Source organism: Lepidochelys olivacea (assembly GCF_965140295.1).
Source record: "Lepidochelys olivacea isolate rLepOli2 genome assembly, chromosome: 1".
NCBI lineage: Eukaryota > Metazoa > Chordata > Testudines > Cheloniidae > Lepidochelys > Lepidochelys olivacea.
The window spans coordinates 206,849,438-206,874,222 of NC_140411.1; the positions used below are offsets into that span (position 1 = coordinate 206,849,438).

The following is a 24,785-nucleotide window of genomic DNA, read 5'->3' on the forward strand; positions in this document are numbered from 1 at the left end:
CCTTACACCTCTATAGTAGGTCATCAGTTCGAATCCATTTTAGGGAAGGCAATGTTTCACAACTAGAGAGGCAAGCCCCTGTAGGGGTTATCACAACTAGTCTAGGGGGCAGAGGACAGAGGAGAACACTGGAGATGGAGAAAGTAGTATGACTCCAGATCTACCATTCCCAATGTAAATATGCTCCCACAACCACAAAATAATGCAATGACTGGCTTCTTGAGAGCCAGTCCTGTTCCCTCTCCTCCCATAGGAGCCCCTATTGTAGAGGACCACAGGAGTGCTCACTTGTATAGAGCTGCAGGCTCAAGAAGCAGGCTACAGAACCAAGCTATTCTCCTCTGCTCTTGTGGCATTCAACTGAGCTGCAACCTGTCACCAGCGAATGCTCCTATCCGAAGAAGTTTGTAGCCTCCTGCTAAGTGGGGTGCAGGAAGGAGAGCCACAAAAAACACCACCATGCTCAGAGTAAGAGAAAAAAGAGTTTGAAAAGAAAGAACAGGAGAGAGAAAATGGACAGAAAAAAAAAAGATCCAGTAACAGTGCCTGAGCATAGTCATAAGGGGATAGGTGCCCATATTCTGAGGGGTGGGGGGAAGGGGAGAGAATCTTCCAGGAAGAGCTTGGGATGTGTTAGGGGACTGGATGATTTCCTGGGGATTGGTGATGTACTACAGAAAGTTTCAGCTCTACATCACTGCTTCAAATCTACGCCACTGTGACATACCAGGGTATAGTCCAGAGCAGTGGGGGGCTGTCACCCCTGCCCTGCAACCTTGGGTGCCTTACAATGCCTTGCTGAGGTAGCTCCCACCTGGGCTGCTCACAAACAGCCTTCCACATGCAAGCCACACCCTGGATCTCATCAGCCTGGATTAAACTGCAAGGTGACCCCAACACACCCCAGTCCTGCATTTCCTCCCAGAAATGAATGGTCTGTACTGCCCAGCCCTCTCCTGGACAGTACAAATATATTAAGTCCATTAGTTCTTTAAGGGAATTGGAGGGTTATTTCCTTCTGACAACACTCTGATGGCCTCTGTTAAATGAATTGTGAGTCTCCATCCAGCCATCACAAATAGCAAAGCCTGGCTTCTTTGTTGGCAGTCTCCGCGAGGAAGCTAAATGGGGGAAAGGACCATGGATCCTGAACTCTCCTCTGGCCCTTACACAGTGAATGATTCCCTTAGAGCTGGGTGGGGCAGCATGCACGTGGAAAGCTGTCACTACGATTCTGTCCTGTGGATAATCAGTTGGCTGCCCTCTCCAGGGCTGACAGTCTGATGCCTTTCCGATGTGCTCTGGGCATGTTTTCAGAGACTTTAGCGATAACACTTACCCAGCTTTTTGGCTAGTTTTGCATCTTTCTTGGAATCCACAAACCCAAAGCCGAAACCTTTCGTTTCCAGGACCTGGGCAGCCAGCTGTAGGAGAACCCAGACATGAACATAAATGCCATGAACATAGGCCACCCAAATACCCCAAGAGAACCTACTTCAATACCAAAATAACCTCCCCTCTGACCGCACACCCCTAGTTGTCACCTATCACCCCACACTGGAACCCATGTGGGGTATCATCAAACAATTACAACCCAAATTATGACCCCATCCTGAAAGAAATCTTTCCTGAACCCCCTCTTCTGGCCTTCAAACAACCCCCCAATCTCGCCAAGCTCATCATCAGAAGCAAGCTACCCACACACCAGAGCACACTAATTCAAAGCAGCACCAGACCCTGCCAGAACAACAGATGCAAAACCTGCAGGCATATCCCCACTGAGTCTGCTACAATGATCAACACTCCCCACAACTCACCTTTCAGGCTCCAAAGGTCCTACACAGGTGGTTTACCTCATCCGGTGCCCTAAATTTATGGTGACCCAGATATCTCAATTTTATAGGGACAGTCCTGATATTCAGGGCTTTGTCTTATATGGGTGCCTATTACTCCCACACCTCCTGCCCCGATTTTTCACCCTTGCCATCTGGTCACGCTAACTAAATGCCCACTATGCTCTTGATGAACTCACACAGGAAAATGCTAAAAGACAAAAACACCCTATCATATGTGGGTGAGCTCTCTGTGTCTGACCTCTCAGGCCTCATCCTCCCAGGAAACCTGCACAACACCTTCAAAAGACGAGCCTGGGAGCTTCAATTCATAACTCTGCTGGACACTAAAAATCATGGTCTCAATAAAGACACTGGATTTATGGCTCATTACAACAATCTGTAACCCACTAATGCCCCCTTTTTGTCCTATGACTACAGGACACTTCACCTGGAATGGTCCCTTAGAATCAGTGATGAGCTGCCAAAATCTTAACAATGGGTTCCCTCCTCACCCCACAAGGGGGTTGTTGCCCACCACCGCCCCCCGGGACTCCTGCCCCATCCAACCCCCCTGCGTTCCTTGACGCCTCCCCGCCCAGGACCCGTGCCCCATCCACCCTGCTCCCCTGTCCCCTGACTGCCCCCAGAACCGAGCAGGAGGGTCTCGTGGGCCACCGTAGTGGGTGCCACCCCACTCCTAAGAGCCAGAGGCACCTGCCAGGGGACGAGGTGGGGAGTCCCGGAGGTGCTTACCTGGGGCAGCTCCCAGGAAGCATCCGGCAGGTCCTAGGGGTGGGGGAGTGTAGCTGGGGGGGAGAAGGGGGAGCGGCCGCTCCCCCACTGATCACATCAAAAGTGGCGTCTTAGGCGCCGACTCCCTGGGTGCTCTGGGGCTGGAGCACCCATGGGGAAAATTTGGTGGGTGCAGAGCACCCACCAGAAGATCCCTGCCCTGCGCCCGGCCCCAGCTTACCTCACCTCCACTCCGCCTCCTCCCCTGAACGCACCGTCCCGCTCTGCTTCTTCACGCCCCCTCCACCTGCCGGCTTCCCGCGAATCAGCTGTTCGGTGGGAAGCCTGGGAGGGCTGAGAAGCAGACGGCAGCTTCCCGCTCAGGCCGACGGTGGTGGAGGTGAGCTGGGGTGGGGAGCAGTTCCCCTGCGTGGCCCCCCCCCCGGGTTACCTGCTGCGGAGCGGGCAGCCCTCCTCGCACCCCCCTGCCCCAGCTCACCTCCGCCTCCCTGGGCCTGAGCGGGAAGCCGCCGCCTGCTTCTCAGCCTGCCTCAGCTTCCAGCGCAAACAGCTGATTCGCGGGAAACCTGCGGGGGCGGAGAAGCGGGGCGGAGAAGCAGGGCGGGCAGCACGTTCAGGGGAGGAGGCGGAGCGGAGGTCATCTGGGGCCCGGGGTGGGGCAGGGAGAGGAGTTGCTGGTGGGTGCTCTGCACCCACCAAATTTTCCCCTTGGGTGCTCCAGGGCTGGAACACCCATGGAGTCGGTGCCTAAGGTGCCACTTTTGGCCAGTTAAATTTAGAAGCCCTTTTAGAACTGGTTGTCCCTTGCAGAACAACTGGTTCTAAAAGGGCTTCTAAATTTAACAACCAGTTCTAGCGAACCGGTGCGAACTGGCTCCAGCTCACCACTGCTTAGAATATGTGCTAATTACTTATGCCAAACAGTCTGTTCAATCTTGTATTTAGCTGTGACAATCTAAGCACCTTTCCCAGGTGGGAGGAAGAGCTCTGTGTGGCTCGAAAGTTTGTCTTTCTCACCAACAGCAGTTGGTATAATAAAAGATATTACCTCACCCACCTTGTCTCTCTAATGAACACCACAAGACAGCTAAAAGTCATCGTGACCAACCAGGATGGCACCATAATGACAGGTGACCTACATTCTGCTTTCTGAGCAGAATTGATGGGTGGATCATATCACATGCCATTTGTTGGCTGAGGTATGCTATCCGTAGGTCACAATGACTTGATCTCATCCCAGTCGTTCACAGACCTAGGTTGGCTTAAGATAGTATGTGCTGCTAACTACTCTCAGATATTCAGGTATTGGGAGAAGGCTCACAGCCCAAATCAGGGACAATGAAATGGGAGGCACAGTTGAAAAAAGATCCATTTGCATTGATATAAAACAAATAGTCCCCAGCCTATGGCCCACAAAGAGGGGAACCCACTTATTTTAACTCAGAGACTTCTACCGACAGTAAGTAGCGGATAACATCTGGAAACTCAGGGGTCAAGCTCACTGCAAAGACAAACTGTGCCCACGTCATTGCCTTGCTCAGGACACGTGTAGGGGAAACAGAGATGAAGAGAGATGAAATGACTTGCCTAAAGTCACATAGTAGTCAGTGGTAGAGCTGGGGTAGGGCCTGGTAGAACCCTGAAATATAGGCCAGTGCCTTATCTACTAGAGTAGCCTCTGTGTCTGTCTGCGTCTGTCTCTCTTGCTGCTCCACTTGGTCACTATGGGGGTTTCTTTTTGTCTCCACTCTCTGCCCCCTTTGTCACTGTCTCTCCTGAATGAACCAGGAGCGTTCAAGGCAAACATGCTCCAGCCATTTGGGAGAGATATTGTGTTGTGGGAAGCAGAAAGCTATGATGTCACTGGGATCCAAATTAGCCAGTCAGACTGTTTCAATTAACTTCAGAGGCCAGCTGGATACTGGCAACAACACAAACAAAATCCCAGTACACATTGGCTGAGATAGCACAGGAAATGCCTTCTAATGACTAAACACAGCCCGCTCCACTGCATGGCCACCTCCAGTCCCACCCAGTCCCAGCTCCCAAGTGACAAGCCTTTTTGACTCTGCCACACAGAATGCCCCAGACCCTACCGGTGCCGTAATGACAGGAAGAGGCTGCAAAGCAGCTGGAAAGCCCTGCCCCTGGAGAATACTTCTGGTGCATGGGCCTCTTTGCCTTCACAAGAGCTGCTTCTTCAGGGTGTGTGCTGAGGGCAGATCGGGGCTGTGGGGAGTGGCAGAAGCAGTACCAGTGGCATCATGGCACCGGGCCCAGAGTCAGAAGGGGCCCCAGCCAGCCTGATCCCCCAGCCGGCTGAGCCGGCCAGGAAAGCTGCCCCCGGCCCTGCTCCTCCCCCACCCTGCCTCTTCCCACCCTACTCTGCCCTAACCCCACCCCCACTCCACCCCTTCCCCTGAGCTACGTCCTGGGGGACTGCAGCAGGGGTCGGGCCCACCCTGCACTCACCACGTGGCGGGAAGTTGAGTGACCCAGCCCCAGACCGCTCTCCTCCGCCAGAGGAGTGCTGGAAGGTGACTCCCCCTGCCCCCCAAGTCCCAAGGCTGGGAGCCAGGGGAGCTCTGCTCCGCCAGCTCATGCTGGGGGGTGGTTTCCCCCCTGCCCCCCAAGTCTGGGGAGGAGATGGAGCAGTGGGGAAGGGGCATGGGATGCGGAAGACAAGGGGATGGGGAAAGCAGGGGCAGGGCGGAAGCTGGAGCCCAGCATGCGGCACCCCCTGGACAGAAGCTGACAAGCCCTCACCCTGACAAGCCCCACCTCCCCTGCATCTGTACTACCCTGATGAGCCCCCCCAGACACCCTCCCCACTGAGCCCCAACCACCTGCACCTAGACCCCCACCCAAATGAACTCCACCTCCCCTGCACCTAGCCCCCCCTCACCCCCCCGGCTGAGCCCCAAACACCTTCACCTGGATCCCCTGAGAGTCCCATAGTCCCTGCACCTGGAACCCCCCAGTTAGCTTCTGTGCATCCAGATCTCCGCACCCAGATTGCCCCACAGAGAACTCTCTTACCCCCACCTGGATCCCCCCACATAAAGTGCCTCTGCTCTTGGATCCTGCTGCTGAGCTGAGCCTGCTCACCCACACATGGTGCGCCTGGCACAGGGCTCCAAGATATTTTTGGAGCAGGCCTGGCCCTTGCACTGTGTCAGAGTCGGGTGCAGCCTCACTGCCGAGTCCTTGTCCCAGGGTGGGGTGGGGGGAGGCTGCAGGGTAATCTCCCACCTGCATGCAACCAGTGGCCTGTGCTCCCCACTGCCATGTTGGAGCCTCCACATTTATTTATTGACAAATAATATTTGCAGAATTTTAAAATATTGTGTGTGCAGAATTTTTAATTTTTTGGTGCAGAATCCCCTCAGGAATATGGGGTGCTGTGCAGCTGTCATGGTGGGACTGTGAGGAAGGTGGTGGGGAGGTCTATGGATGGGGGGCGCTGGGCGAGCCGTGTGGTATGCAGAGTGCTGTACAGTTGTGGTGGGAGGCCAGCAGGGGAGGTCTCTGGGCGAGGGGGCGCTGGGCATAAGGGTGGGGCACTGGGCAGGGGGCGGTGTGGTGCGGGCCTGCCCTCAAGGGGAAGAGGCATGCTGGCAGCACAGGGCTGAGCAGGCCTGTGTGCAACTGGCAGCTGCAGGTTCGTAAACAGTGCCCTCCTGCTGGGCTGCACAGAGGGGGGCTGCTCCAGCTGTGCTGTGCCTCATTGCCCCCAGCCCGCCCTTCACTCTGGAGACTGACTATCCTGCCCCCCTTGCCCAATGGGGGCCCACAAATATGTTTGGCACCGGGCCCACAAAAAGTTAGTCCGGCCCTGGGCAGAGGGCATGCAGGGGAAGGAGGAGGCATGGCCGGGCATTCCTACATCTCAGCTGTCACAAGGCAGCTCACCACCACAAAACCCCACGGCTCTTTTTTCTGCATACTGGTATTTGAAGAACATTATGACCCAAGGAACGGAGCTCCAAGGCTTGTAGGAAAGGGATGCCCCTATTAGGACATGGCTGCTTTCAGATGTCACCACAAGACTAGATGGAGAAAGAAAACCTTCAGGCAGATTGTGGCATGATTTATGAGTGACGCAGGGCCCATTTCAGGGCCTAGCATTGTGGGCATCCTGTGCTCCCCACACCCCGCCTCCCGGCTAGTTTGAATGTCACATAATAGCTCTGAGCTGCTGCCGCCCATAGAAGTGCAGCATGCTAACCTCCCTCCTATAAATAGCCAGGGTCTGAACCCAAGGGTGACAGGAGATTAAGGAAGATAAAGGCTAGCTACAGAACCTGAGTCACTCATTAGGGATGCATGGTTAAGTCATCACCATTCATTGGCAGCAGTTAAACCTTTTGCCAAAATTTTAGGGCAAAACAAGGCACTTTAATGGCTGGACTGATAGATGCTTTGCTTGGGCAATGGGAAATACAATTATTTGTGAAATTTTAATTCTCTTCTCCCCTTCCACACAGTACATGCTCCCAAGCCTGCACCCCACTTCCTTACTCTTATACTCTCCTTTCTCCCACAAAAAATGCCCTCGACTACCACCCCACCCTTACAATCAGACTCCCCCTTGCTCCAAAGGAAATCCCCTCCCCCTCTTCTCACTCCCTTCACCTGAATGATGTGCCCCCAGGTCCATCCCCCCGCCCCTCACATGTATTCTTCTCATTCCCTCAAAGGACATGTTCCCAGGCCTGCTCCAGTTTCTTCACCCAACCCCCCAGTGCTCTCCTTTGTAGTATAGCTAGCCATATAACTATTCTGATTTTGTTTCCTCTCTATTACAACTTCCTGGGGTCTGCCGTTGGTGAAGGAAGCTGCCATTTTGTGAGACAGAGTTGATGTAGCATGTTACAAAGGAGACACACGCTGGGCTCTCTTTCATGGAGACTTTATTTTTGTTCTTTCTTGCCTGATGATTCAGAGGAAGATTAAACCCTCTTTTAGGGTACTTAGTCAGCTAAGCAGAGGTCTGCGGGATGGGGGGGAGAGAAATCCCTTTGTGTTCCATGTTATATGTGGCTGCCTATCCAGAGAAACTCTTTGCTGAACACAGGAATGGTGAGCACTGGAGCGTAGGAGGTTCCTGAGCAATACTCAGTATTGTAAGCAGATTGCCACAGTGAGGACGTTTAACAGACAAATAACAGTTTCCTCAGGCCCCAAGTCCAGCACTTGAGCCCGTGCTTGCCTTGTGACCAGAGGAGAGCACTGAGGCAAAATACGTTCAGCCCAAGAAACTAACACCGTGGCTATTATCAGCCAAACACTCCTTGACCCCACACACTGGGATCAGGGCTGGTGTGTCTGAAGGCCTTTAACTGGGCCCTAAAATGTCCCCATCTTTTGAGGTTTAAACACCTGCTATGGGTGGGGGGGTGTGAGGGGATGTGAGTGAGTGAGGGTGTTTGCGTGATGGGATTGTGAATAGGCCCGTGTGTACATGAGCATTCAGGTATAAGAGTGGCTGGGTGAACAGGGGTGAGTTTTTGTAGGGGCATGGTGTGGGCAGTGGTGTGAGTGTGCAACTGTGAGCATGTGTGGTTAGGGGTAAGCATGTGAGGGATGGAATCAGAGCCTCTGGGGTAGGACAGTGTGTGCGTATGTGTGTGTGTGAGAGAGAGATAGTGTGTGCATATGTGTTTGTTAGAGTTTGTGAGGGGGAAAGTACAGCGTGTGGCTGGAGGTATGTATGTGTGATAGGAATTCTGTGTGTGCATGTGTGTTTGGAGCTGTGTCTGTCAGGGTATGTGTTGTGTGTGTGGGAGTAGTTCTGGAAGTGTCTCTCTCTGTGGGTATGTGTGTTTGGCGGTGTTTCTGTGAGGGTATATATTAATATGCCAGTGTGTGAGCACCGAGCAGGGAGCTATGCAGGCAATCAGACTGCTCTGCTGGGACAGTCACACTGAGATAACGTCAGGTATACCGTACAGCATGTGCCCATGTGCGGCACTCCAGAGTCCCGCACTGGGGAATCTCTCTGTAATGCCAGCTACACAGGAACTGACCAGCCTGACTGCCCTTGCCCTAACCCCAGCTGGTTAGGGGAGTCTGATACATTGCCTAGGTATGGCCTTATCCAGGCTACTGCATTTGATCCACCATCAAATATCAGAGCACAGAGATTGCCAGAGACACAGCACCTTGGCTGGCTGCCCATGCTTTATACAGTATCTGACATTTATGTATTCACTTACAGTATTTTCTGATTCCAGTGGGATTTGAAAACAGATAAAGTTTCTAACCTCAACAATCCTTTTGGCTCAGGACCATGGGAGGGAGGGAGAGAGCTGTAATGCACGAACACAGCCATCTCTTCCCTGCCTTTTAAAATCAGATCCCTTGAAGGTCTGGCCTACCTGAACCCTTGTCATGGTGTCTGCTTCAACAGTGAGAAATTTGGCTATAACAGCTGCATGGTGAGCGGGAGGAAAAAGGCTGTATTGGAAGAACTGGACCTAACTGGTCATGCTAGATTGTCTCGAGGTGCAGCAGGAGTTCAAGGCAGGCAGGGGTGGATTTAACCATGAGCAAAGCAATTGGACTCTCAAGGCTCCACATTCCACACACATTTGGTAATGCACAGCCCATCTCTCTCCTATCTGTACTGTGCCTTTGTAATGTGTCCCTCCCCATAGGACCTAGGTGCTATGTACAGCATTCGGAATAGCAGCTTTGTGTCTGAGAGGACTCCTTTCTCCCTAGTATTACATTCCTCCCTTAAATGGGATGATCCTGTTATTTGTTTCCATGTCATTCTGCTCCCACTGTTGTTGTGGGAGGGCCTTATGCAAAAAGACGAGTCCTACATTTTCCCCTGATGGTTACAAAATTCAGGCTCATCCTGATTTACAGTGGTGCGGAGTTCCACAGCCAAGGAACTTCTGCTATTAACTCCTTGCCCTGCCAATTAAGAGTCTCTGCCTTCTCTCAGTCAGACAGAACAACCCTATGGATCCCAGCAGCTGTGGTACGGTGTGGCCTCTGAGTTAGTTAGGGCCCAGCCCATACAGGGTGTCCAGGTAAGGGATGGCTGGGGGTCAAAGGGTCAGGGGCAGCCCCTGGATTAAGGGAAGATGATGGAAGGTGTTCTTAAGGCTACTGCTGCTATCTGAGTGTCCAGGACCACCCAGGAGTCCCAGTACAACACTCGCACACTGTCTTGACCCTGGAGGTTGATTCCTTCTGTGGAGCAGAGTCATAGCTTCTTCCACTTCCTCAATGCATTTTGTGTTCCTATCAGCATCACCTCCATCTTCCCTGGGGCTAGTCTTGTCAACTTCCTGCAGACTTTGGGACAACTAGAAGTCAGCATTGTTCGCACTGGATGCAGAAGAGATGTGGACCAGGGTTTCCAGGCACACTGATGACAATGGAGCTCATGGTGCCTCACGAACTGTCCTAGAGGCCTTACACAGATGGTGGGTAAAGGGGCTGACAAGACAAAGACCTGTGGAGCGGCACTGATGAGAGCTCTGGGAGGAGGGACATTCTTATCTTGGGCCTTTGGCATCTGTTGGAGAGGAACTAGTGGAGTCAGCCCAAAGCAATTCCTTCTACACACACCAGCTCTTATAGGCAAGTCAGCACGACCTCATAGCTGATGGTATCAAAGGTCACAGAATTCTTTACCAGGTGTCTGCCTGGTGGGTCTTGCCCACATGTTCATGGTCTAACTGATCGCCATATTTGGGGTCAGGAAGGAATTTTCACCTGGGTCAGACTGGCAGAGACCCTGTGGGGGTTTTACCTTCCCCTGCAGCATGGGGCACGAGTCATTTGCTGGTTTAACTAGAGTAAATGGTGGATTCTCTGTAACTTGAAGTCTTTAGATCATGATTTGAGGACGTCAGTAACTCAGCCAGAAGTTAGGGGTCTATTACAGGAATGGGAGAGTGAAGTTCTGAGGCCTGTGATGTGCAGGAGGCCAGACTAGATGATCATGATGGTCCCTTCTGGCTTTAAAGTCTATGAGTCTGAGTCACTGACAGCTGGAATATCAGCAACATGAACCTCTGTCTCAAGCAGAGAGAGGAAATATCTCCTTTCCAGAGCTGTTTGGGCCTAAGGGAGCGTTCTCTGTATCTACGTGGGCTTAGGCTTTGGAGCTGAAAGCTTTTGGGTGATTAATAAGACCCTCAAGGCTGTTTCCAAAATCTCAGGATGTATAACAGCAAAAGTGAGGTTGGATAGACTAGAGGAGGGGCCGAGAGAGGCATCCTGACTGGGCAGACTGTGAGAAGGCAGTTCTTGAGATCTGCAGCTGACCAGTCTCCCTTCACTTCGCAGAGAGGGATGATTATAATTCTGATGGAAATATTAATGCTCATGCTGAGGCTTGTATTTGATGTCAGTTTTTTTTCTCAAATGGCAGAGAAGCCTATGGGGGCGGGGGGGAACAGCACTGGGGAAATCTCAGCTTTGACTGCTTCCAATTGTAGGGTGGCAGCTTGTTTTGTGGCCTGAACTTCCCTTGGCCTCACCTGGCAGGGCCCCACTAACTGTAATGCTAGCATTTCTCAACTCCCCGACTGGCAGGGATGGACAGGGGTGATGAATTTGGATCCCTGGGGGAGTGTGATGAGGTGTTCACCCTACACTTACCCTAGAGGGGTTAATGGAGGCCAGATGGGCCAATTAGCCTATTAGGCTGTAAGATGGGACATTGAAGGCCAAGAGGAAAGCCCTAATTAGGGGAAGCTCACCTGTGTGGAAACAGGCCTGGCTTTTATAAAGCCAGGGAACTGATAGCAGAGAGAGGCTGAAGGGAAGTGTCTGTAGTCACTCCTGGGAAGATTGGATCGGATTGGCACTATAGAGGCAGTTAGGCTATGGTTACTCCCTGGGAGCAGGGAGTTGTGAGGCTGGCAAGCTCAGAGAAGGGCGGAGAGCCAGAAGGTAAGGAATGGCTCAGGGAAAAGGGAACAGACCTTGGTTGCTGACTAGAGGCTCCCTGAGCTGGAACCTGGAGTAGAGGGCCTAGGTTCCCCTGCTAGCCACTGGGGAAGTGGCACCCTAGGGCAATGAATGCGAAGATTGCCTAAGACTGCTGGTAATAAAAGACTTTGGTACCCCAGAAGGGGGAAACATGCAGTGACCTGACTGGAGGGTCAAGTCATGAAGAAGGAGCACCTGGTGTTGCAGAGAGAGAGTGGCAACAGAGAGCAGAAGGGGACCCCTGACCTGGAACAAGCTGACTCCACAGAGTGGCCAGGAGGAGACCCCACATGCAGTGAGTGGATCCTGTGAGAGGGAGTTGGCATTAATAGCTTCCTGTTAAGCAAGGACAGTTTTTTTTCCAGTCTGCATAGCCAGAAGAATAAGAGACTGGAAAGGAAGGTAAGAGAATGAAGGGAAACCTCCCCAAGGTGCTGCATTCTCCCTTTTAAATTTCCTGGTTATCCCTGCTCTTCTGGTGGCTCCTCTATGCTAAGGTGACTTATCTAAGGGAATACAAGTTTAATCCAGTGCGACTCAACTGCCTCAGGCCCAATAACCTGAATCCTCTTCCCCTCCCGCCATTTCTTTTCAAGACCTCTGTGCAGCTACAAGTGCACGCAGCCTCCGGGAGCAAAATCTACATCTCAGCCATGGGAGTCCATTGGAAGGCCCAGATGTGCTTCCAGCTGTGCACATTTGATAACAGTGAGCTTTGGGATTGAGAATGGTAGGATGTTTCCCATTTTTAGCCTCCAGCCCATTTTAGAGTGCAGAGTTATTAAGCAAACAAAGTGACGCTTTGTCCTAAATGAAAGGCCAGTGAGAAATTAAAGGTGGGTGAGATTCTGTGGCCTGCGTTGTGCAGGAGGTCAGATTAGATGATCATAATGGTCCCTTCTGACCTTAGTATCTATGAATCTAAGGGGCCATTGTGATCATTTAGTCCAGTGGTCACCAACTGGTTGATCGCAATTGACTGGTCAATCCTGGAGATTCTCCCGGTCGATTGTGATCTCCAGCAATGCAGTGGGGCCAAGGCAGGCTCCCTACCTGCCCCAGCCCCACACCGGAAATAGCCAGCATGGCCCCAGGGGAGGTGGGGGCCAGGGGTCTCTGCATGTGCAAGCCAGCTGCCCCTCTCTGCAGGCACCGTCCCTGCGGCTCCCATTGGCTGGGAATGGGGAACTGTGGCCAATAGGAGCTGTGGGGATGGTGCCTGCCGAGAGGGGCAGCGTGTGGAGCCATGTGCCCCTGCAGGGATGTGTGGGCCTCTTCCTGGAGTGATGTGAGGCTGGGGCAGGCAAGGAGCCTGCCTTGGTCCCACTGTGCTGCCGACTGGGAGACGCCTGAGGTAAGTGCCGCCCGGTGAGAGCCCATGCCACTCACTCCTGCCCCAGCCTTAAGCCCCCTCCCAGAGCCTGCTACCCCAAGCTCAGCCCAGAGCCCCCTCCCACACTGTGAACCCCTTGGCCCCAGCCCAGAGCCTGCACCCCCTCCTAACCCCTAAACCCCTGCCCCAATCTGGTGAAAGTGAGTGAGGGTGTGAGAGCGCGAGTGACCTGGGGGGGGGGGGGAAGGCGGGGAATTGAGTGGGCAGGGCTTGGGGGAAGGGGCAGGGTAGATCCTGGGTTGCCCTTAAATTCAAAAAGTGATCTTGGGCATAAAAAGGTTAGAGACCACTGCTCTAAGCTAAAGCATGTGTTGATGGTTGGGAACTGGCTGTCAATGAGTGTTGAAAATGCTGGGAAACTGTTTGGAGCTATGGCCAAAGATGTGTTTTGAGTTCACATGCAGCCTTGCAGGATAATAGACTCTCCCTCCCTGCACCTCCACCCAGTGATTGTCTTCCCCTACCTTTAGCACTAGGGGTGACCTGTTGGGCAGAAAGAGACCCCCTTTTCCCTTCCAGCTGCAACAATAGCTGCGTGGTGGTGCCCAGTTGCCTCTCTATTGCATCTGTCACTCTAGCTCTGGTAGTGGCACTCTGGGGCTGTCGAGAAGAAGTCCCACAGGCTTCTGAAATCTGAGTCTTGGAGTGTTAGTGGGGGTGAACATAGGTGGTGGGGCTCAGCTGAGTGGCTAATGGGGATCATACCCTCTGGCACTGGGGCTAGAAGGGAGGTGACTTACCACCCTTTCTCCATTAGAACCAGATGGGGAGGCCACTCACCGAGGCTCCCCTCCAGAAGGCTGCTACCCCTCAAATCAGAAAGCAGGCCTTGAAAGACAGAACGCCAACACCAAAAAGTCACTTTTGGCCGAGACCCTTCTCTGGCTATCCCCCCACTGGAAGTCTCAGCTAGTCCTGGCATGCAGCTTTGTGGGCATTAATTACACACTGTGGAGTATCTCTGCACAGTGGGAACTTAATATGCTCTTTGGATGCCTCACAAAAGGTTGAACATTGTTAGGTTTGTATTTTTATCTGAACTGAGCATTCCTAAAATGTGAAGTGTACTCTCAGCCAAGGCACAAGTTTCCAACCGTGAGCTAAAAGGATGCTGATGGGGGTCCAATCCTGTCTCAGCACAATTCCCACGCAGCTCCTTAGCACTTCATTTAACCACTGCTCAGTGGCATCACCAGGAAAGTTATCTTGCTGACTAAGCTGGGCAGCCAACACACTAAACATCCATGTGGAGCTGGGCATGTCATTTCTCTCTGCTGTCCTGCCCCTCTGTTTGCAGTATTTGAAACCAGAACTGCCCTACCACCGTGCAACTGTCCCACAAAACTAAACTCCCCTCTGAAGAGAACTGAGGCAAGAAGAACAGGAGGACTTGTGGCACCTTAGAGACTAACAAATTTATTTGAGCATAAGCTTTTTGAATGTTATGATTCCTGATGTTAGATTTGTGTCCATTTAGTCTTTTGGATAGAGACTGTCCAGTTTGGCCAGTGTACATGGCAGAAGAGCATTGCTGGCACATGATGGCGTATATCACATTGGTAGATGTGCAGGTGAACGAGCCCCTGATGACTTGGCTAATGCAATTAGGGCCTATGATGGTGTCACTCGAATATATACGTGGACAGAGTTGGCATCGGGCTTTGTTGCTTCCATCCAGCACACCACACGATCCATTGTCTACAGCCAAGCTCTAAGATACAACCGCATTTACTCCAATCCCTCAGACAGAGACAAACACCTACAAGATCTCTATCAAGTGTTCTTACAACTACAATATGCACCTGCACTACAAGTTTCTTTGTGTTTTTTTCTCCTGCTGATAATAGCTTATCTAATTAGCCTCTCACAAGTTGTATGGTAACTTCCGACTTCCCTGTATGTATAAGCTTTCGTGAGCAAGTGAGCTGTAGCTCACGAAAGCTCATGCTCAAATACATTTGTTAGTCTCGAAGGTGCCACAAGTCCTCCTGTTTTTTGCGGATACAGACTAACATGGCTGCTACTCTGAAACCTGAGGCAAGAAGGCACAGATTTGGGGGGGGGGGGCAGAATTCAGTAGAGATGAGGCCATTTCTCATCCCATCTCCTCTGCCTTGCTTTGTCTAAGCATAAGAGCGTCTCCTTTTAAACTTCAGGCCTGATTCAATCATTAAGGCACAGGTCCATGTTGAGGGCAGTGCAGTCGCCTTGGTTCAGTGGGAGCTCAGGGAGCGCAATCCCTCCACCAGCACCGCAGCGTCCAGGGCAGGGGCTGCTGCATAACACACCATCCCCTTGGTCAGTGCCACTTACCCAGCTCTGTTCTCCATGCTTGGCTGGTGCTGAGCAGGGCTTCAGGGCTGTGACCATGTTCCTGCTAGGTACAACTTGGGTTTTTGTGTTGATACCGGAAATGGTTCCGAGGCAGACTCCTGGATCTGAAACCCCTCTAGACTTGGGAGAACTCACATCTGGATCTGAACTCTGCAGGTGGCATTTCTTGCCCCCTTGGGGGAGGCTTAGCCTCCCCAGCCTCTTATAGCTGCTGCCTATGCATGGCACAGATATGTCTGTGTTTAACCTGTACACCGCACCACTGAAATTCATAAAATCAGAAAGGCTGAGCACTTAAAAACTGGACCGTAACTGACTGCAAATCCCAGTGATGATTGAACCTGGTGATCTTCTGAACAAAAGGAGCTCTCCACCATGATTATAGCTGTTTCCATCGCTTCACATTGGCTCAACAGACTTTTAGGCTTCTTTGGCACAATGACAATCCTCAAATCTTATATAAATTCTATAAGGGAGGACAATAAAAAGATGAAGCAATCCATATGGCTTATTGGGCTTGCAGGGAAGCCCCAGAGCGTGCTTGCTATCCAGATGGGCAAACAGCGCAGCTGCCTACCCAATGTTAGGAGCACCTGGGGCTCTGTAGCAGCCCTGGCTTTGCATAGTGTCTGGATACTAGCTCAAGCCCTTCTCCCTTAGGGCTCTGTAGTGTCTCCATGTGGCAGATACATAGGTTGGTTATATCCCAGGACCAGTTGAATGTTGAACTTTATTGGAGAGAGGAGTTCCCTGCTCCCAGAACAAACAGCTGTCATTTCTAATTTCATAATGCTTTAGCCAACAAGGAACTTTCATTGATGACATCTGGCCATGAACAGCTGGAGTACCAGAGGGTGATCTTAGCACATACACTCTTTCAAAAATTGGAATGGGGCCAAAGCATAAAGCTTTGTATTACTAACCCCTCACACCTAGGCAAAACTCCCTGCTGACACTTGGTAAGGGTGCTTTATCTTTTAAAGAGGGAAGATAGTCAAGTAGGTAGGGCATAGTCCAAGGTGTGGGAAGACTTGCATTCTATTCCTGACTCTGCCACTGACTTGCTGTGTGACCTTGGGCAAGTCACTTGGCTGCTCTGGGCCTCGTTTCATGCAACTGCAAAATGGGGAGAATGATGCTTATCTGCACTTTTTTTTAAAAGTGCTTTGAGCTGTACAGACACAAAGCTCTAGGTGGTGTTACTACACAGCCGTGCTCCTTCTCAGCTATGCAATCTCTAGTGGATAGAGAGCAGCACATCTGGCCCCCAGGGCCGGGGTACTGGAGCATGATCTCTCCTCCCCCTCTTCATGAATGTAGTGCTGATGAAAGTTGCTGGACTGGCTGGCAGCCATGGACTCTGAAAGCTTCTCTTTATCCCCAGAACAGGTATGGTAAAGGCAGCCGTGCAAGCTTCCTCCATGCACCCTGCCCTACACATGTCTTATCTGTGCCATGGAGGAACTGTCTTTCAGGGCTAGAAGCATGTTCAATCTCTGTAGTCCAATCAGTCTTTGGCCTCTCTGGCCCTCCTGCTTCCAGCATGAGTAAATCAGTGCTAATTAACCTGGCTTGTGCACTGTGGATACCTGTCCACTGGGTACTGGACTGAGGCCCCCATCTCATGAGCATATTCATTTTCAGTGAAGAAGGATGACGTCCTTTTCAGTCAATCAAGGAGATTGTACATTTGATCCTATGTGGTTGCCTAGAGAGAGGTTAGTTTTATGTGCACTAATACTAGACTATAGCTGTGGCAATTCTAGATCCTCAAGCCCTAGCTCCTTTGAATATCTGGGGTGAATCAGATTCAAAGCTGAAGTCACACCTATAATTTCCATGTCAAAGGCAGAAGGGTCTTGTGGTGAGCTGGGGAGTATACATACAACTTACGAATTCTGGTTAATTTTATGAAATTGCTGTATTACTGAATGCCTCAGTGGGTAGTGACTCAAATATGGGCTGACAGTGTATCAGCATCATGACCACTCCCTCGTTTGGACAAAGCTACAGAACAAACAAGAAGTTGTTTAAACTTAATGACTGGGCTCAGGTTAAACAATGGGTCTGGGGGGAGGATGTCTGAGCTGGGAGGTGGCCTGATGAGAGGTAGGTCTGGAGAGTAGAAAATCCACAAACAAAGAAACCAGGTGGTGCTAGTTTTTTAAAAATTCAGAATTCACAGAAAAGTTTGGGCGGGAGACAGGAACAGAGGGGAAAGTTTTGTAGCAGAGCAGAGGGGTCCTTTCCAGCTGCAGGACCAGCTGAGGAAGAAGGAAGCTGGCTCCTTGATTTGGAGAAGCCATGTGCAGTCACAGGAGGGGAGGGCAGATTCTGGACTCCTTAGAGGACTTTCACCTAAGCCCAAAAAACACTTAAGAATGGTGAGGAAACTGAGGCAGGGAAATGCTTCCAGTTGTGTGTTAACTTGTCTAGATAGCACAAGAGATATACAGATCTAATGTGGAGAATAATGGGTTTTGGAACCCTTTGCGAAGCCTCTGTGTTATGGGCTTCCACTGTTGCATGTCCCTGAAGAGGTGAACTGTAAAACCAGCGATGCCCATAAAGTTGGTGGGCTAAATTCTGGGAATGCTTGGAGGGTCCAGCACTAGTCCTGGGAGCCTATGGCAACAGAGCTGCAGAACCCATTTCCATGAAGGAGAAGCAGACCATCTGTGTTCAGAAAGTGTGCCAGAGGCTGAGGAAAGAAACCGTGCCGGAGCCTACCCAGACTCAGACAAGCTTAAAAGCACACGGGTCCAGTGTGTGAGGCCTGGTGAGTGTCTAGCAGAGGGAGCACAGCCAGGGCTATGACAGGCCTATTTTCTATTTCAGATACATCTGCATTCTTGCACAAATCCTCTCTTCTCAAGGGATTTCAGACCAAGTTGGTGGATTTATCCTGAGAATAGCTGATCTCACAAAATTTCCAGTGTCCTGGCCCCAAATCTCATGAGAACAGCTGGCAAGATTTCAGTGCCACCTAATCCAAACAAGAAAAGGAGTACTTGTTTTGTACAAATTTGTTAGTCTCTAAGGTGCCACAAGTATGCCTTTTCTTCTTACAGATACAGACTAACAGGGCTGCTACTCTGAAACTAATCCAAACACACACTCTTGTCCCATTTGTGCCTTAGACCTGACTCCTATGTTTTGGTTCTAATCCAGCGCTGGAGGCGAAAGCTGCCTTTTCATCTCTAAGAACATTGGTCCTTATGTGCTAGGAAAGAGATCTCCCCAGGTATTCCTCCTTAGTATTTCAGAACTGGCCAAGTATGTTATGAGCATAGGCATTGTTCTAAAGCAGCCTGTGTTGGCTGTTGTCAGAGGCACAACACCAGTGTGCTGCTCGACCTGTTCTGGAATGGTTGGGCTAGATCAGCCTCTTTATTAAGGATCTTGCACATGCCTACAAAGGCAAGAAGCAGGGATGCAGGCCATGCCTGATTGCAACCTCCCTGGTCAGTATTTGAAAACCTGAATTCCTTTACTAAAGCCTCCCATTTCAGAAGCAAAGCCCTAATCCAACAGATTATTATTATTATTGTCCCTATGGCTGGATGCTTGTCCCAGTGGAAGGAGGAATGATTTAGTTTACAATGTTTGCTGCAGAGATGGATCCAGTGGCAGGTGTCTCAAATGGGAGAGGGACTGTGAAAACACAGGAGAAGAGGAGGCAATGGGGAAGGAGAAACAGGAGGAAGTGAGGTTGGGATGCCGAGGGGAAAAGGAGAGTGCCAAAGGAAAGGGTAGGAGAGGGGATGTTTCTCCCCTCAGCTTCATTGTTCTGCTCCTCTTTCTTCCTGTACTTTGCCGATTTGAGATCTTCAGGGAGCTTTTCTGCTGATTTATCTGTGAAGCACCTAGTGCAGAGGTGGGCAAACTATGTCCTGCAGGCCACATCCAGCCCGCAGGACCCTTCTGCCCAGCCCTGAGCTCCTGGCCCAGGAGGCTCACCCCTGGCCCCTCCCCTGCTGTTCCCCCTCCCCTGCAGCCTCAGCACACCACGCCTCGAGCACAACGCTCTGGGTGGCTGGGCAGAGCGGTTGCAGAGTCGCAGCCTGACCCGGTGCTCTGGGCGGCACGGTAAGGGGGCAGGGAGGGTTGGTGGGCAGGGGTGTGGATAGGGGTTGGGACAGTCAGAGGGCAGGGAGCAGGGGTGGTGGATGGGGCAGGAGTCCCAGGGAAGCTGTCAGGGAACAGGGGGGTGAGAAGTGGGGGTTGAATAGGGGGTGGGGTGGGGGCTGGGCCATGCCTGGCTGTTTGGGTAGACACAACCTCCCCTAAACGGCCCTCCATACAATTTTGGAAACCTGATGTGGCCCTCAAGCCAAAAAGTTTGCCCACCCCTGATCTAGTGTAACCCAGTGATGAGTGAGTGGTGTGGCCCTGGTCCACAGAGGATAGGAGTCTGTTCCAGCCTTGCTCTTTTGCTTAGTCTGTAGACACTAATATATTTAGCTCTGAAGGTCTCTGCTTCAATTCCCAGGATCAGCCGAGCTGGCGGCTGTTACAGCAGCGCCCCGTGAGTGCTGTGCAATAACAATACAAGTTAACAGGGTGGGAGGGGAAAGGGGAGAGAAGAGCCCTTTAGCCACAGCTTAGAGAGCGCTGGCGCCCACCCCTCCCATCACCACTGCGGCCATTTTGCAACACCCCCTTCCAGCCCCTAGTGGCACCACTGACCAATCAGGGAGTGGCACAAAATCAGAAGTGCAGCTGCCTGAGGCTGGCAGAAAAGCCCCAGCTCCAGCTGCTGCTTCCCCACCAGGTGCCACGCCCGGAGCCACTGCCATGGGGGAGCTGCAGGAGCCATAGTTCCTCCCTGCCAGGCAGCAAATGCAGGAGCAGGTCCAAGGAACTGCAGCTGCTGAAGAGTACCTCCTGCCTGGAAGGAGGAGGAGTTGCCAGATAACAGGAGCCCACTCCTTTGCAAGCCAGAGAAGGACTCTAGATCCCAGACCCAGGGAGGGAGCCCAACAGACTCCAGCATGGGACCCCACGGAGGGACCTGACGACACAGTGAGCAATCCCACTGCACCATCGCTGTCAGTTATGGCGTTACTCTTCTTTGTTATCTGGTTGTTTAAGTTGTGCCCATGACCATAGTATCTGAGCATATGGGCTTTGAGTGGGTGGGGTTTGGGTCGTGGGTGGAGCTGAGGAGAGCACCACTACCAATTTGACCCTTGCACTTTTAATAAAACATAAGCCACCTTTGGCGGCTCCAGTATATGCTTATTGTCTTACTCCAGGCTGTCAGCGTCTTGGTCACTTGGGCCAGAGACCCTTACCTCCACCAGGTCAATGGCTTGCTCACAAGGCACGTTTTCTTACCACCCTGAAAATGAATGTGTCAGAGAGAGGAGATATGTGATAAGACTGTGCGGCTGTCTTTGCAGGTGTACATGAGGCTGTGCTGTGGCTTCCTTGGAAGTGTATTACTCTTCAGTCTGCTCATTATGGCCACATTTCAGCAAAGCACTTAAACCTGTGCTTAACTTTAATCAGATGCTTACTTGCTTTTCTGAAGCAGGGTCTGTCTCTGCCTACACCCTCCCTGTGCCACTGTCTCATCTCCTTCCCTGTACGCTCCTCCTCCACCACAGCATATATCTTCCTACTGTATTTTCCACTCTATGCATCTGATGAAGTGGGTTTTAGCCCACAAAAGCTTGTGCCCAACTAAATGTGTTAGACTCTAAGCTGCCCCAAGGACTCCTCGTTCTTTTTGCTGATACAGACTAACGCAGCTATCACTCTGAAACCTAACATCGTACTAGAAGTTGTTCTCATGCCTCAGAGTGCCCCACAGCAGGGGCTGCTAGAGAACCATGTTTCCCCACCTTCCCCCCAACCAGGAACTGACAACTAGCACAGGTTGAAACATGGATTTTCCATCTTACAAAAAAAATTGGCAATTTTAAAAAAAAAAATCTCCCATATGGACAAAAAGCCAACATTTTTTGCACATAGAAATGGGGGGGCGGGGTGGAAGAGGGATTATTTAGCTAAACCCAGGATGTTTCATTTGACTTCAACCTGTTTTTATTTGATTTATTATATAAAATGTTGAAACAAAAAGCCATTTTGAAATGAAAAATTGAAACTTTCCATCCTGAAAAGGTCACAAGGGGAAGTGTTGACATTTTCAAAATGTTTTTTCTAATCTGTTTCCACATGAAATTTTGCTGAAATTGAGACAATTTCATGAAAAATTTCAGGTTAGTCAAATGGCATTTTCTGATGGAAAAACGTTGGAACAAAAACTTTCCAACCATCTCTGCTGCGAATGTCATGTCAGCAGTGTACTCCCGGCCCCCATCAACCTGTGGACACCAAAACATTCTATGAACAGACAAAGAATAAGGTCCCTTGGCAGCAGCAGTACATTCTGTCCTGCTGATGTGCCACAACCCTGTCCCACAGAAATCACCTCTAGAAGCGAGAAGAGATATGAATCTCCATGGCTCATTAAGTTTGCATTGGCCTCACTGTGGAGATTGCCAGAAAGGGGGGCAGATGTGAGGGCAGTTTTGTACTGTGGACACCTGTCCACTAGGCACTGAAACAAACCCCACCAACACACTTCATTTAGGCCAACAGGCAGATTCTTAAGAATACATTTTAAGTGAGTTTTATTTTGGTAGCACTTTGAATGATAGTTCTATCCATCTGTGGTACTTCTATGGCCCCGTCATGCTAGTGTCTGAACACCTCTTACTCCTTAATGTATTTATCTTCACAACACCCCTCTGAAGTGCTATTATCTGCATATTGCAGCTGATGAACTGAGGCACAGGGAGATTAAGTGACCTGCCCAAGGTCACACAGGAAGTCTGTGGCAGAGCCGGGAATTGAACCCAGGTCTCCAGAGTCCAAAGTTAATTATATCCTAACCATTGGACCGTCCCTTGCAAAAAAAAAAAAAATTCACGTACACATTTAATAAGATAGCTAGTGACAGACCATCATGGACAGATTTTTGGCAGGGAATAACACCTGTAATATATAATAGATACCTTCTGTCAAGCCTCCATAAATATGTATGTAGTAATCAATTGCCATTTATGTAGCACATAACTACCCTATTAAATAACAATGCAATTATAGCATCAGTACAAACATCTCAGCTAGAGATCTGCAGTTAAGTTACCCAGTTGATAACCCAGTTTTGCAAAGCACTCTACCTCCTCTTTCACCTGGGGCAAGTAATCGTGTTTTGATGGGTGAATATAATCTCCTTGGTTTTTCTGTCACCTTCATTGTTAAATTGTATGGGTACATTCTGAATCTGGATTAACATGCTGTCAGGATAGTGAACCCCCAGTGTGTATATTTTTCTAGCTTTCAATTGCCATGCTATTAAGATGCAACACATTTAAACCCCAGATCTGGGAAGCAAAGTGTAACTGTCCCTTCTTCACTCCTTACTTTTTCTGAGCTGAGATTGGGGGAGCCTCCTCAACCAAGGTGGAAAATGAATATCTAAAGACACTTCCCCGCCTCCTTAAATTCAGGTGCCCCCCTTCCCAGTATGACCCAGTAGCTTTCAGGTGCCTTTATGACCAGGAACCAGTGCTACAAATCTACCGTGTAATTTTTACTGTATTTCCCTTTGCAAAGGATCAGTTCATTAGAACCTCTCCTCGCTGGGTAATTAATCACACATTCTCCAGCTTGGAAATGGATGGTTATACTGAAGAAACTAATAAGAAGCTACAGAAAGACTCCAAGCAGGTAACTGAATGTCAGGGGAGCACAAAGGATTAAGCATTGGCAGGGACTGAGAGCTTTTTTAAAAAGGCAGCCAAGTATTGTCTTTGCAACACTGTTTAGTAAGGGCTCTCTGCTGAGCCCTCCTAGTGGGCTAGAAGATTGGGTTCAAGTCCAAAATATGGACAGGCAAAACAGCTTGGATAAAGTACAAAGTAACCTGAACATTTGCCCAGCATTCAAACTGGAGCCTCAACTCTTTCCAGAGAGTTGGAAAAGCTCAGTCATCTTGGTTTCTGTTGTTTCTATGGAAAAAGGGTTCTTGGTTTTGGATGGATGCAGAAATTCTAACAGCAGCACCGGAAAACCTATTTTCATGAGATTTCCAGACCGAAGGGTTTCAGCTGAATTCAACACCCAATACTTTGGGGATCTGTCCCACCTGAACCTTATGAGTCCTTTCCCCTGGCTAGTTCGGATGGCCCCAAACTGCACTGCAGTAGTAAACCCTGGCTGAAACAGCTGTGCAGCCAAACATGCACCAGCACTTACCTCCAGTACCATCTCTGTCATCTGGAACTGCTTCTGAGAGACTTTATCAGAGCCCACAGGCTCATGGAAGAGTAGGCAGAGCACGTCATACTTCTTCAGGGCCTGCTTGTAGTTCTTCTCGTTCAGGTCAAACACCCGATCCTTCCCATCGTAGGTGGGGAAGTCCAGTCCCTCTTCAGCCCTGCAGCAGAAGAACAGGTAAGAACCTGCCAGTAGCCAGCAAGCTATCTTCATTGGGAGATAGTGTGGGGTGTCTTTTCTTATATATCTGAGCAGGGAAGGAAAAAGAGCCAGCAGAAACCAGAGTCTCAGGGTGAAGTTTGGACTGAGTGTATATTTCCTCTGCCTTCCTAATGATCAATCCAGGCCAGTGGGAAGCAGCAAACTTTGCAGTCCTGGGCTGAAGACAAAGAGACAGACAGGAGAAGCTGCGAGGCCAAGCCCTGGATACCTTACATAGCTCTGCCCAGCTCCTGTGTCATTAGGAACTCCATTTTTAGGAAGCAGTTGTTTCAGGCTAAAAATAAACCCTGCAATGAATAAAAAGGACAGATATGACACCATTGAGGGACTTGCTGGCACTCTGCATCATCTGAGCGAGGGAGAGGGAGTGAAGGAGATTGAGATTAGGAATGCAGGCAGGCAGGCTTTATCAAGGGAAAGGGTACATGGGGCATCAAGGCACAATCCACCTTATTAGGACTTTAAAAAATAGACAGTTGATGGGACACTAAGTGGTATCTTTCTTTCTCAGTACTGTGTGGTTCATGCCTAGATATCACAGTAGTTAGGCTTTAGATCAAGGGATTGATCAATCAGTCTTGGAATATAAATGCAATTAAATGTTTCATGATAGTGATTCTCATTCACACTGCAAAGAAGAATTCCATCTCCCCAGTCTCTAGGGAGTGGAGACAAGTGAGGACCTTGGGAGTTTTCTTCTTCTTCTGGGGTATTAAGCAAGGATCATCACTGAGGTTCAGATAGGCCACACACCTGACTTGTTCAGTTTCCTCCAATCTCCACATCGATCCGTGGTCATTGGTAGAGCTTGGTCCTTCCTGTCTCTATGTACCTGTGATCCTGGAACAAATGGAAACTGACCATGCCATTTCTGACACCCAGAGTAGTTAACATGCATCCAGACCCAGGCATTATTGAGATGTGACTAAAGCATTCTGATGTCAAACAATATGAATGGCTGGTCTTACTGACCACACTTTGTGTCCAGCAGCTGGGAG

At 50.4% G+C, this 24,785-nt stretch overlaps 1 protein-coding gene across 1 annotated transcript in view; it reads right to left on the bottom strand.

Annotated features, from left to right (window-relative positions):
- Positions 1-23,778, bottom strand: part of CASQ2 (calsequestrin 2) — a gene marked incomplete at its 5' end in the record, with an annotated part of 45,011 nt that extends 21,233 nt beyond the window's left edge. Inside the window, 2 exons of the mRNA XM_084618035.1 lie at positions 1,340-1,424; positions 23,545-23,778. Of these exons, the coding sequence (XP_084474161.1) occupies positions 1,340-1,424; positions 23,545-23,778 (319 nt within the window). The remainder of the gene's footprint in view (positions 1-1,339; positions 1,425-23,544) is intronic.
- Between the last annotated feature and the right edge of the window lie 1,007 nt (positions 23,779-24,785).